The sequence below is a fragment of the Symphalangus syndactylus genome, chromosome 18 (genome assembly GCF_028878055.3).
Source record: "Symphalangus syndactylus isolate Jambi chromosome 18, NHGRI_mSymSyn1-v2.1_pri, whole genome shotgun sequence".
Lineage (NCBI taxonomy): Eukaryota > Metazoa > Chordata > Mammalia > Primates > Hylobatidae > Symphalangus > Symphalangus syndactylus.
Window position 1 is genome coordinate 81,598,942 of NC_072440.2, and position 13,258 is coordinate 81,612,199.

At 36.2% G+C, this 13,258-nt stretch overlaps 1 protein-coding gene across 12 annotated transcripts in view; it reads right to left on the bottom strand.

Annotated features, from left to right (window-relative positions):
• Positions 1-13,258, bottom strand: part of LCLAT1 (lysocardiolipin acyltransferase 1) — a 203,276-nt gene that overhangs the window by 113,096 nt on the left and 76,922 nt on the right. For 11 of the 12 annotated variants that reach the window (XM_063622746.1, XM_055251828.2, XM_055251835.2 and 8 more), the window contains 2 exons: positions 7,999-8,167; positions 476-674 (listed from right to left, as the gene is read on the bottom strand). In XM_063622746.1, coding sequence (XP_063478816.1) covers positions 476-674; positions 7,999-8,167 — 368 coding nt within the window. Of the gene's footprint in view, positions 1-475; positions 675-7,998; positions 8,168-13,258 lie in introns of those variants that run through there. The other variant, XM_063622751.1, reaches the window with a different exon arrangement.

The window sequence follows — 13,258 nt, forward strand, 5'->3', positions numbered from 1 at the left end:
AAGATTTTTTTAAAAAATTTATAGATTGGGGAAGTTCAGAAAGTACCAGCACCTAGCATAATGAATGCTTCGAACCTAGGTATTCAATTAATATTTACTACATGAATATGAATGAATCAGTCAATGTCAAGTACTTTATCAGCACGGACCAGTTTCTGGCTGAAATCACAAGTGCTACCTGCAATAAAAAGTTACTAAACTATTAATTCATATCCTTCAATGTTGTGGTCCTCAGATACTATATATCCATTTCCTTGAGAACAGTTTATTTTCTCTTTCAGAGTAATATTTTTTAAAAAGAGATTAAAACAAAGTCATCTGCCATAGCAGATCCACTAAAGACAGAAGAACCAGAGATTGTTTTTAGCCCAATGAGGAAAAAAATGTAATCGCTTTAATGCTTAAGTCAGTTTTACAGTGGGTGCATTACATCAAAAAGGAATGAACCATTTAAAATAATGTGTGAATAACCTACCAAATCCAGGAACACTTTTGAGACTGGCTTTGAGGCAAATTTTCTCCAATCTGAGGTAGCTATATCGCATCAGACAATTCCACAGGAACATCCAGTCCATTCTTGTCCGATGGTTCATGATAATGACACTTCTTTCTCCAGGAACAAATGCATCCCCAGTTATAATCACTTTTACACCAAACATGGTCTCCAATAATGCCTAAGAAAACAATACAGATATAGAGCAAATTAAAGTTATGATTTTCCATAGGTAAATTTTATCATGCCCTATAAATAAATCTTATGATTTCTAACATGTAAAAGTTAGTATTTCCCATGATCTTTGCTTCTATAGTAAAAAATTGGGTGATGAGGTTATCTAGAAGAATGAGAATATCAAGCACTATTTCTATTTTAAGCTTCTGTGATTTCCTAATTAAAAAATGCTAATTGTCGTTGAAATCAAGATATCTTATTAAGTAAAAAGTATAAAAGGTGAATATCAATATTCTACTGTGTAATATTTTAAGGATATAGATATGTAACATTATTACCTTTTTTTCTAGAAAGAACAGTCAAAGAATTAGCACTGGGTACAGGGGAAAAAAAAAATCCCATAAAGTTAAACTGTTCACTTTATAGCTTCCTGTACTATGATGTTTTAAAAACAAAAACATAGATCTTATTTATTTTGACACTATGTAAAGAATAAATTAACTATACATCTACTAAAATACTACAAGCCTTACTACCTAGAACATAGTAATGTTCAAATATTTGCTGAATTTCCTTAATTCACTTTTCTGATGGGCCAGGTATACAATACATATGAAGTATTTAGAAAAACAATATATTATAGACTTATGAGTTCTTGAAAGTAAAATAACAGATTATAATAAAAGCTGATTATTGATTTCAAACTCTTCTTTGAATTCTCAATTTACATGTAACAAATTTACTAGTTAATATTTGACTTATTACTAAAGAGAGAAATTGATCTAAAGGCAAATATACGATACAGAATCAAAAGTTCTCTTGGCAAATATCATGATAATCTTGAACAAGGTATAGCCAACAAACTGTGGTACACTCATATAATGGAAAAATGATACAGCAATGAAAGTAGATGAACTACAAGTACCTACAGCAACATGAAAGATACACAGAAGCATACTTTTGAGAGACAGCAAAACAAAAATATATACAATAAATGTCAATATACGACTTTCTAAAAGATTAAGATATTTTCAAGATGATTATATAGATGCTAAAATTATAAAGAACAAGAAGAAAATAACTATCTTAAAAGTCAGATTAATGACTACTTCTACCAAAAGGAGGGTGTTTGATTGGAAGTCTAGGTAGCCTGCCGGAGAACTAACAATGCTGTATTTCTTGACCTGGTTGACAGTTACACTCAAAATTTTTCATTAAATTGTACATTTGTGTTTTAGTAACTTTTTGGTACGTTTGCTATACTTCACAACAAAAAAGCATTTTTTAAAAAATGCAATACGAAACAGTAAGACTTTGAAAAACATAACAGGATCAATAAAACATAGGTTCAAAATAATATTAGCTAAAGAAATATACTAGAAAGTAAAAACAAGTTAGAAAAGTTATATGTCCAAATTGTTACAGAGTCAAAGTGTTAACATCCTGATACAAAATCATTTGGGCTAAGTAGCTACAGATATCCCATAGGTCCTCATTAAGCTACTTTCCCACAGCTGAGGTTCACTTTCAGCATGGGTATTTAATCCAGTACCTATTACGTCCTAGAACGATGGCCTCCAAGAGGTCAGTAAAAATGTATTCCTCTTAAGCTGTATATAAAGATATGTCAATGTGTACACATACTTTGCTAGGTAAAATGCTTGCAGTTTTCGTTAAATTTTCAAAAGGGTCTATAACTGCTCAACTAATTATAACTCCTACTCCAAAAAGTCCCTTGAAAGTGAAATACCTACATGGAAGACCTCCTGGTAAAAAGGATCATGGCAGAGTCCTACAGGCTTGGATCCACAGCAAAAAATGTCCCTTTTTCTTTTGAGACGGAGTCTCACTCTGTCACCCAGGCTGGAGTGTAGTGGCACGATCTCAGCTCACTGCAACCTCCACCTCCTGGGTTCAAGTGATTCTCTTGCCTCAGCCTCCCGAGTAGCTGGAATTACAGGTGCCCGCCACCACACCCAGCTAATATTTTGTATTTTTAGTAGAGACAGGATTTCACCACGTTGGCCAGGCTGGTCTTGAACTCCTGAACTTGTGACTCGCCTGCCTCGGCCTCCCAAAGTGCTGGGATTACAGGCATGAGCCACCGTGCCCAGCCAAGAGTCAAAAATCTTAAGCCTATAAATCCCAAACCTCAAATCTAACCCTATATATGCAGTCTCTAATATATGATACCTATGGATCCCAAACAATCCTTTGCTTTTCATTATGAAAAATAGCAAAATAAAAAATCCAAGACTGGGATGGGTGTGGTGGCTCACATATGTAATCCCAGCACTTTGGGAGGCTAAGGCAGGAAGATCGCTTGAGGCCAGGAGTTCAAAACTAGCCTAGGCAACATAGCAAGACTTCAGCTCTACAAAAAATTTTTAAAAGCTGGGCATTGTGGCACATGCCCAGAGCCTTAGCTATGCAGAAGGATTGCTTGAGTCCAGGAATTTCAGGTTACAGTGAGATCTGACTGCACCACTGCACTCCAGCTGGGCAAGAGAGTGTCGTCTCCAAAACAACAACAACAACAACAACAACAAAGACCATGTGTCCAGGAACATCTCATGTAACATGACATCCTCTCCCTTGACATCCAGCATTCTACCAGAATATGCCTGAAAGTTATAAATAACCTTTGGGCAGCCAAGATCTCAAGTCCACATTAATCGGCTGTAATACCAGATGAGACATATCCAGTCAACCTTATTTACAGCTTCTGCAAAGGCAGAAAAACAAATATACTACACAGAAATAAAGCTATAATATCTATACAGAACTCCAGAATTCAATTAATCCAGACTAAAAGACTGGGAAAAAAGACGCTATTCTCACATTTCTCATGTTTATTCCATTTCTAGTATAGTAGATAATCGTGTCAACAGTAATAAATCTTACAAAATTTTATAATGCATTGTTTCTTATATTGAAGAGTAACAATTCTGATAATTTTTACCTAATTGGTCAAAGATTTCTCTATGTATTATTTAACAGAAATATGGAAGCATTTTCCAAGGATCTTTTATATACCACTACTTACTATGTCCAAGTGTTCCATCGTGTATAAAAACACAAAGATGAGAGAGGTTCCTCTCAAGATCACAGAGAAAGTTTTACCATCATGCCCGCTGCTCTCACTCTCATTTATCATTCTGATGGATCTTTATTTAGTCTGAGGTAGTAACAACTCATCTCCAGGTCTGCTTTTGCTTTTCAGGCTCAGATTAGGTCTGGTTCTCCAAATCCCTAGCTACTTGAGGCTTTGCAATCCCAACTCATTCTTCAAAACCCTGAGCACCCACTTTGTTAAGAGCAACAGTGTAGACAAAAATCACATTCAGCAATCTATGTTTATTCAACACCTGTTTTGTGCTAGGACTGGAATGGTATCAGAAGGCTGTGGAAGAAACTTGTGCCCTGGGTAGACAGTTAGAAAATGACCTCTAAATTCCTAAGGCATGATTTATGGTGAAAGGACAGAACTCCAAGTAATTTTCATAATCCTAGGTAGTAATCAGACTGTTGGTTAGAGTTCGAATTTTGAGAAGCAAAAACTGCTCTGAGCACATACTGAGTTTGACCCTTACAATATTGATTATGTTAAACAGAATGGTCCAAAAATAAAAGGCACAAAGACATGCACTCCAAATTATAGAAACATTCAAAGAAAGACTGAATGGTCACCCTGCAGATTGTTCTAGAATGGATTCTTGCCCACAGACTTAGGTTAGACAAAGTGACCTCTAAGTCTCATCTAAGATTCTAAAACATTTCACTGCTATGCCTCTTTTAGCATAGAAAATGCGCCCCTTAAAAATAGTAAGACAAGAAAAATCTTGCCAACAAAATCATTTTAATCCACAAGAGAAACTTAATGAAAGAGAAGATCATTTTGTGACTATTTCTGTGAAGCAATAATTAGTTTAAGTGCATTTATCCTAATTTATTTTTAGTGGAAAATTATTTTTAACTGTTTGGGATTGCTTAAAATAAAATACATCAATAAGGGATAGAAGAATAAATTTTAGATTAAATTCACTCTGAATTTAAAAGGAATATATTTTATTATTGCTTAAAACTAAAAACTCCTTTAGCTCCTTGTAAAAGTATGAGATAAAAGGCAATTAAAGACACCCTTGAGAGTTCTTCTCTGTTTCTTTCAACAGAGATGTCCACTGTCTCAAAACTGGAATATCAATTTTTCTGTAACCTAGCTATAAGGAATTCAACATCCATACATTTTTTAACTAAAAAAACCTTCTCTGCCTGATATGCTGTAACTAGTAAACTAAACAGCTGAGTGACAGCAGTTTTCCAAATACTAATTTTTTACTAGTACTGTGGTAGTTAAATCTCACCTATGTGTTAAACTGTCCAAACAGCTAATAAGACAAAAGTTAGGAATAGGTGAAATTATCTTTGAAAATCTCATAGGATGGTGCATCTCAAAAGATCACACTATCAGTAAGTCCAGCTCGGCCAATCTTCTCCCAAAATTGTACTATATTGATATTACCCTACCTGACCATCAGACAAAGTGATTGGTTTGTATATTGTTTAAAAATATCTATCTTTAAACACAAGAATCACACTCAGCAGAGAACCACTCATATTTCCCATTTCATCTCACATGAAGCAGAAAAAAATTCATTCTCTTCTCTGCCCACTCTTCCCTTACCTATCCTAGTGCATGTAATTGAAACTATACAAATACTGTAGGTATATAATGTAATTCTGCAGTAACAGTAATGCTACTAGCAGTAATAATACCAGAAATAGCTATTGCAGAATTTGTTTGATAACTTGTCCTATAAATATCAGCATTTCTTCCAGAGTAAGAATTTTAACTGTGCACATGGCTGCCCAGAAAAAAAGACATTTCCCAGGTTCTGTTACAGCTTTTAGCTGCTCTTACCAAAAGAGTAAGCAAAAGTGATATGTGCAACTTGCTATATACTAGACATGTGAGTCACTGGTATAGAAAGAAAGCATTTGCTCTGGACTTCCTCCAGAGTGGGGCAAAGAAGTGGCAGTGACCCAGTCTTGGCCAAATCCAAGAGGACATTATACCAGGCTGGAGGCCAAGCTAGGTGGATTAACAGGATAGAAGACATCTGAACCCTTTGATGACATCAGAGACCATAGGGACCTTGCCAGACTGGACCTGTAAGTCAGTATAGTTCTACCGTATTTGAGCTACTATATTTTGAATTTTCTTCAAAACACCAGTTTAGCCTAAAATTAATATAAAAGCAAAACTAAAACTAAAACTAAAATTAATATAATACCAAATATTTACTGTGTACTTACCAAATGGCAAGCCTTATACTAAAAAGGCTATATATTTATTATCTCATTTAGTCACTACAATGACTCTCTGATGTAGGTAGGTAGTATTAAGACTCCTTTTTATAGAGATGAAGAAACAAAAGCTTACAGAGAGGCTAAGGAGCTTAGCCAAGTTCAAATGACTAGAAAGTGGGAAGGCCAATAGTGAAACCAAATATCTGTCTGCAATGTCTGTGAAAATAAGCACTCTGCTTATGCTCGCTCTCCAAAAATTAGAGTGACCGGACACTGTAAAGCATTACAATTGTGGTAATTTTTACCTATTCTCAGAACTCTCAAGGTTTTGGCAGAAAGATTCAGCAAAAATATGTGGTTCATAATTAAAAGATTATATACTATAGAAAACTGATGACATTTAGAAAATGAAGTACAGTAACAATACATGACTGTTACAAAAAATCATTTACCTCTGAATGTTTGCTTTGCAATCAGATATACAATTCTGAATCCAGAATAGATCTCAAAGATCATTTACTCCAATTTCTTTTTTACAGATGATGAAACAAACACTAAAAATAGTTATATAAATGACATGAAAACAGTCAAATGTTTCAATAGGAAATGTCTCTGTATGATGACAGTAAAATTACTTAACATACAGTTTGTAGATGACGTTTTAGAAGTATCTACTTGTGATGATTAATATTATGTAAACTGAACAGTATTCTTATTTTACTTATGTATATACAGAAATACTCACCTTGTAAATAGAGAGTGATAGTGGTTAAGCAACAACAAAAAATGAGTATTTTATGGTAAATGGTATGTTTAAGGTTGCAATGAAACACTGGGCTTCATATCTTTAAAGCTAATTTAAAAATGTAACTCTAAAAATTAATGGTCTGGGAAGTCAACTTCTGTCCTCTAAAAAAAGAAAAAGACTTTCAGTCAAATGAAAGCCAGAAAAGAAATTAGTCAAGCTCTGTAAATCTACAATTAGGATAAGATATTTTAGGTAGAGGACTATTATCTCCTCAAGGACAGAGATCATTATCTGTCCTGTTCATCACTGCATCCAGCAAAATGCTAGGTAAATAGCAGACAATAAAAAATTGCTAGATGAACATTAAGAGATCCTGCCAACTACTCTTGCAATCCAATCACAAAACGAAGCATAAAAGCAAGAAATTTTGCCTAAAAGACTGGCCCTGACAGAGTAAAAGGTACTAGACATCATCCAGCTGACTTAAAGGAAAATATGGCTATAATTAATAAATAGATGAGAAATCTCAAGAAAGTAACAGAACCAATAAAGAACCCAAAATAAATTCCAGAACTTACAGTATTTTAAATAAAAATTCACTAGATGAACAAAACAGCAGATTAAAGATGATAGAAGAAAGGGTCATTGAGCTTGAAAACAGATAGATAGAAATCATTCAATATGAAAAATACAGGGAAAAAAATACAGGGGAAGAAAAAAGGAAGAGAGCCTTTGTGACATACGTGAAAAGATAATCAATCTAACATACATATAATTGTAGTCCCAAAATGAGGAGAGAGAGAATAAGGCAGAAAAAAAATGTGAAAAAAATAATGGTCTAAAATATCCCAGTTAAAACAATACAAAAACCAATCAACCTATATATCTAAGAAGCCCAATGGAACACAGCAAAATACATTCAACCCTCCACATTCCTGTGTTTTGCATTTGTGAATTCAACCAATCATGGATCAAATATATATTCATGGGAAAAAAGGATGGTTGAGCCTGTACTGAGGATGCACAGACTTTTTTTTCTTGTCATTATTCCCTAAGCAATACGATTCTCTAACAATAACAACTATTTACATAGCATTTACGTTGTATTCAGTATTATAAGCAATCTAGAGATTATTTAAAGCATATAGAAGGATGTGCATAGGATATGTGCAAATACTGTAGGGACTTGAACATCCATGGATTTAGGTATCTATCAGGGGTGGGGGGCACTCTAGTACAAGCAGACAGTCTCCTCTGGTGTGTAACTTACCACAGGTAGGGTGAGCCATGTTGCCACAAGGCGGTTGTTGATCCAGCGATACCAAGATGGGTTTACAAACATCAAAGGTAAAAAGGGACCCAGCATGAAAATGCTTCCAAAAAAGCTTCCCCAAAACAGAGTCAGTATAAAGTAAATCCCTTTCCATGACACCATGATTCTGAAAGATATAAAAAAGGATATATTTTGTTACTATACATTTAACTGCTCGAATTCAATTTCAGGATGATGGAGCATAAAATGATCACTAATTTTAGGGCTACAGAAAGGCTGTAATAAACAATATAAGAGCCTGAATTTCAAAAAGGTGACCCTCCTACATGCTCTACTGGTCTAACAAGTTGCCAGTACATTAGAAATTGATACTCTCTAGTCGGGTGCGGCGACTCACGCCTGTAATCCCAGCACTTTAGGAGGCTGAGAGGGGCAGATCACTTGAGGCCAGGAGTTCGAGACCAGCCTGGCCAACATGGTGAAACCCCATCTCTACTAAAAATACAAAATTAGCCAGCTGTGGTACTGTGCCTGTAATCCCAGCTACGTGGGAGGCTGAGGTAGATGTTACAGTGAGCCAAGATCGCACCACTGCACTCTAGCTGGGATGACAGAGTGAGACTGTTTCAAAAAAAAGAAACGGATACTCTCAACACAGCAAATATCTGACCACCAAAAAGAGTTATCTAGTTTAAGAAACTTTTTTTTTTAACATAAAACCATGTATTTTCTTTTCTAAGGTGTTATCTAACACAAACTCACAAAATATTGCAGAGTTTTTCCTACCCAGAAGTAGAAGCAATTGACTAAAAACTACAGATGAGTTTCCTAAGTTGAGTACAACGGTCCCCACTTTGGATCCATTCCAAGACCCCCAGTAGATGCCTGAATCACAGATAGTACTAAACCCTACATATACATTACATACACATCATGACGAAGTTTAATGTACAAATTAGGCGTGGTGAGAGATTAATAATAACTATTATTAATAAAGTATTATTAAGTAAAATAAAGGTTCCTTGAACACAAGCACTGCTATACCTCGACAGTCAATCTGATCACCAAAACGGCTATTAAGGGACTAACAGGCAGGTAGCATAGCATATATTGCATCAACGCACTGGAAAAAGGGATAATTCACGTCCTGGTTGCGATGAGAGAGGCATGGCATCAGATTTCATCCCGCTACTCAGAATGGCACACAAATTTAAAACCCATCGGTTGTTTATTTCTGGAATTTTCCATATAACATTCAGACCACAGTTGACTTTGGGTAACTCAAACCGCGGAAAGCAAAACTGTGGGTAAGGAGGGGACTACTATATACCTAAAAACAATGGCAAGTTAGCAAAGTACACTGAAATTTTTTAAAATCCAGAAATATTAATTATTTATATTAGAATCTGAAAATAACATCTTGGGTACTTGGTCTTTAATTGACTCTTTATGAGTTGAAGGGTTAAGTAGAACTTAGACTCTTCACTGGCTATTTCCAAAGGATTACTGTAGGGGGTCCTCATAACCAGAACATCATACTGATGTTTTAAAATAAATGCTTGTTGGAAACACAGTCTAAAATGAATAAACATTTGATTTTACAACCTAAACTATGTTAGAGAAAAACTGTGTTTTGCCTCAGAATAAAATTGTTAGAAACATTAAAACGATGAAAAAAATAGCCTTAAAATCTATACAGCAAAAGGGTATCCGAGAGATCAAGACCTCTGAATATTTTAAAAGAATCACAACAGGAAACAGAATACATTTTCAAATGTCATGGTGCTTTTGAAAAATGTCAGACAAACAACAAAACAGGTCAAATCCCTTAAAACACACAATCAAGATTGACTACTAAGTTTTTGTTTGTTTGTTTTGAGATGGCGTCTCACTCTGTCGCCAGGCTGAAGTACAGTGGTGTGATCTCGGCTCACTGCAAGCTCTGCCTCCCAGGTTCAAGCAATTCTCCTGCCTCAGCCTCCAGAGTAGCCAGGATTATAGACACGCGCCACCACGCTCATCTGATTTTTGTATTTTTAGTAGAAACAGGGTTTCACCATGTTGGCCAGGGTGGTCTGGATCTCTTGACCTCATGATCCGCTCGCCTCAGCCTCCCAAAATGCTGGGATTACAGGCGTGAGCCACTGTGCCCAGCCGACTACTATTTTTAAATTTCTACTGATACTTGACAGTATGTGTACAAAATCCTTCAAAGTACAAACTGAATAAATATCAACTAAGAGCTGGCTTTTTGCTAAACTCTAGATCTAAACTTTTAAGAAGTGGGCTAACGGAGTAATAATGGTAGAGAAAAAGGCTACTGGAAAGCAGCAGGCTGAACAATTCCCAGAGCTCACACATGGGGCCTGGAGTGGTCTGTGTTACCACCTATCCTCAACTTTGCTTTCTCTGAGGCTCAGGTCCTCCTCTTTGTGTTGATGACACTATACCTAGATTCTCCCCAGAAAAAAATAAAAATAAAAATAACCTACAAACATCTAAATTTGGTATTCTCAATGCCTACTTCCATTTATACACCCACCCCGCCCCCGCGTCCTGCAATGCTGCTGCTCTATTTGAAACCCTGTAACTACCTTTTTCTATCTAGTGTTTTTTCTGCCAGCTAGGGATTAGCTAGCTCTATGTTTAACACTCACCCCTCAACTCCCTGCAGAGCTACACTTCACGTTGTATCCATATATAATGCTTCCCCTATCAGGGCTTTGGCATGCTTCTTCCTCACCAATTTCTGATTTGATGTGATTAATAGAAAAAAAAATAAAGTAACTTAGCTATCATATAATAAAATATTTTCATTATGCAGTGATGAAGCTGAGGCTCAGGAGAGTTAAGAAGACTTTCCTAAATCCACACAACAAATTAGTAGCATCAAATCTTTTCTGCTTACTGCTTCTTCTGCTATATCATGCTCTCTTTCTCCTGCAAAGGGGCCAGAAATTAGCCCTGAAATATGTCTCTAAACTCAGACTTAAAACAGGTAGAAAGGTGTGTGTCACATGAATATACTGGGATTACTCAGACCAAATCTAATCTAAAATTACTTCCATCCTACTTCTATTCCTTCCCTTTCAATCATTGGTTGATTTTCAATGATTCAATAAACATACAAAGATATCCCAATTACTGTGTGCCAGACACTATGTTAATCATCTGGGGATTACAACAGTGAATGTGACAGAAATTGCAAAGCTCTCACAAATTTAATGGTCTCTCCATCTCTTCCTTATGAGCTCCTATGTGGCTCTGCATTTAATCTAGCCCTATTCTGTATCTTCTTTCAAGTCTCAAGAGTTTGATGGACAAACTTGGTTCCAAATTATGCTAGCTATATACTTACTTGGAATACCTAAAAAAAATTTTTAAAAACAATAAAACCACTGACAATACCAGGAGCTGACAAGGATATGCAGCAACCAGAACTTGCAAACATTGCTGGTGGGAATGCAAAATGGGATGGCCACTTTGGAAAAGTTTGGTAGTTTCTTAAAATGCTAAATATACACTTACAATAAAACCCAGAAATTCTACTGAATATCCAAGACAAATGAAAATGCATGTTCACACAAAAACCTGTACATAATTATTTACAGCAGCATTATTCATAATTACCAAAAACTGGAAACCACCCAAATGTCAGTTGGGGAGAATGGATAAACAAAATCGTAGTACATCCACACAATGACATACTACTCAGAATAACGACAAACTATTGATCCATGCAACATGTTGAGTTAATCTCAAATGCATTATGCTGAATGAAAGAGGCCAGACTCAAAAGATACGATTTTAAAATCTTTTACTGGATTATTTCATTTATATGACATTCCAGACAAGGCAAACCCAAAGGCTAGGGAAACAGATCAGTGGTTGGCAAAGATTAGAAGTAGGGAGATGGTTTGACTGCAAAGAAACAACACAATGTAAGTTTAGGGGGTTGGTCGGGCGTGGTGGCTCATGCCTGTAATCCCAGCACTTTGGGAGGCCAAGGGGAGCAGATCACGAGGTCAGGAGATCAAGACCATCCTGGCCAACATGATGAAACCCCGTCTACTAAAAATACAAAAATTAGCTGGGCGTGGTGGCGCGTGCCTGTAATTCCAGCTACTAGGGAGGGTGAGGTAGGAGAATCACTCGAACCTGGAGTCGGAGGTTGCAGTGAGCCAAGATCATGCCACTGCACTCCAGCCTGGTGACAGAGTGAGACTCCCTCTCAAAAAAAAAAGAAGAAGAAGTTGTTTAGGGGGTTGAGGAAACTGTTCTATTTGCTAGTTAGGTCACGTTACAGGAAAGCTGTCCTGATCCAGACCCCAAGAGAGTTCTTGGATCTCGCCCAAGAAAGAATTCAGGGTGAGTCCACGGTGCAAACTGAAACCAAGCTTATTAAGAAAGTAAAGGAATAAAAGAATGGCTACTCCACAGACAGAGTAGCCCTGAGGGCTGCTGGTTGCCCATTTTTATGGTTGTTTCTTGATGATATGCTAAACAAAGGATGGATTATTCATGCATTCCCTTTTTAGACCTTATAGGGTAACTTCTTGACGTTGCCCTGGCATTTGTAAACTATCATGGTGCTGGTGGGAGTGTAGCAGTGAGGACCACCAAAGGTCACTCTTGTTGCCATCTTGGTTTTGGTGGGTTTTGGCCAGCTCCTTAACTGCAACCTGTTTTATCAGCAAGGTCTTTATGACCTGTATTTTGTGGTGACCTCCTATCTCATCCTGTGACTTAGAATGCCTTAACTGTCTGAAAATGCAGTTTTGTCTGCATTAACTGCATTTTGTCTGCATTAACTGTCTGAAAAAGCCCAGTAGGTTTCAGCCTCATTTTACCCAGCTCCTATTTAAGATGGATTTGTTCCAGTTCACACATCTGACAGTCACAAGACTATACACATTTGTGAAAATCCAGAGTATATTTTTTAAAAAGTGAAATTTACTGTTTGTAGATTTTTAAATAAATTTTTAAAAAATTATGTTATGTGATACAAAAATCTGACAATATTTCCTATTCTCTTATAATATGGGGAATTCTAATTTTCTGGATTATTTCAATTATAGTAACACCTAAAATGTATCTAGCTTTTAAAATATGCCAGGCACTGTTTCATATATTTTACATGCCGACCTGTTCACCAGTCACAGCAATCTCATAATGTAGGCATTTTCATTACCTTAATTTTACATATAACGATACTGAGGCAGCAAGGGGTTAAGGAACTTACTTAAGGCTACACAGC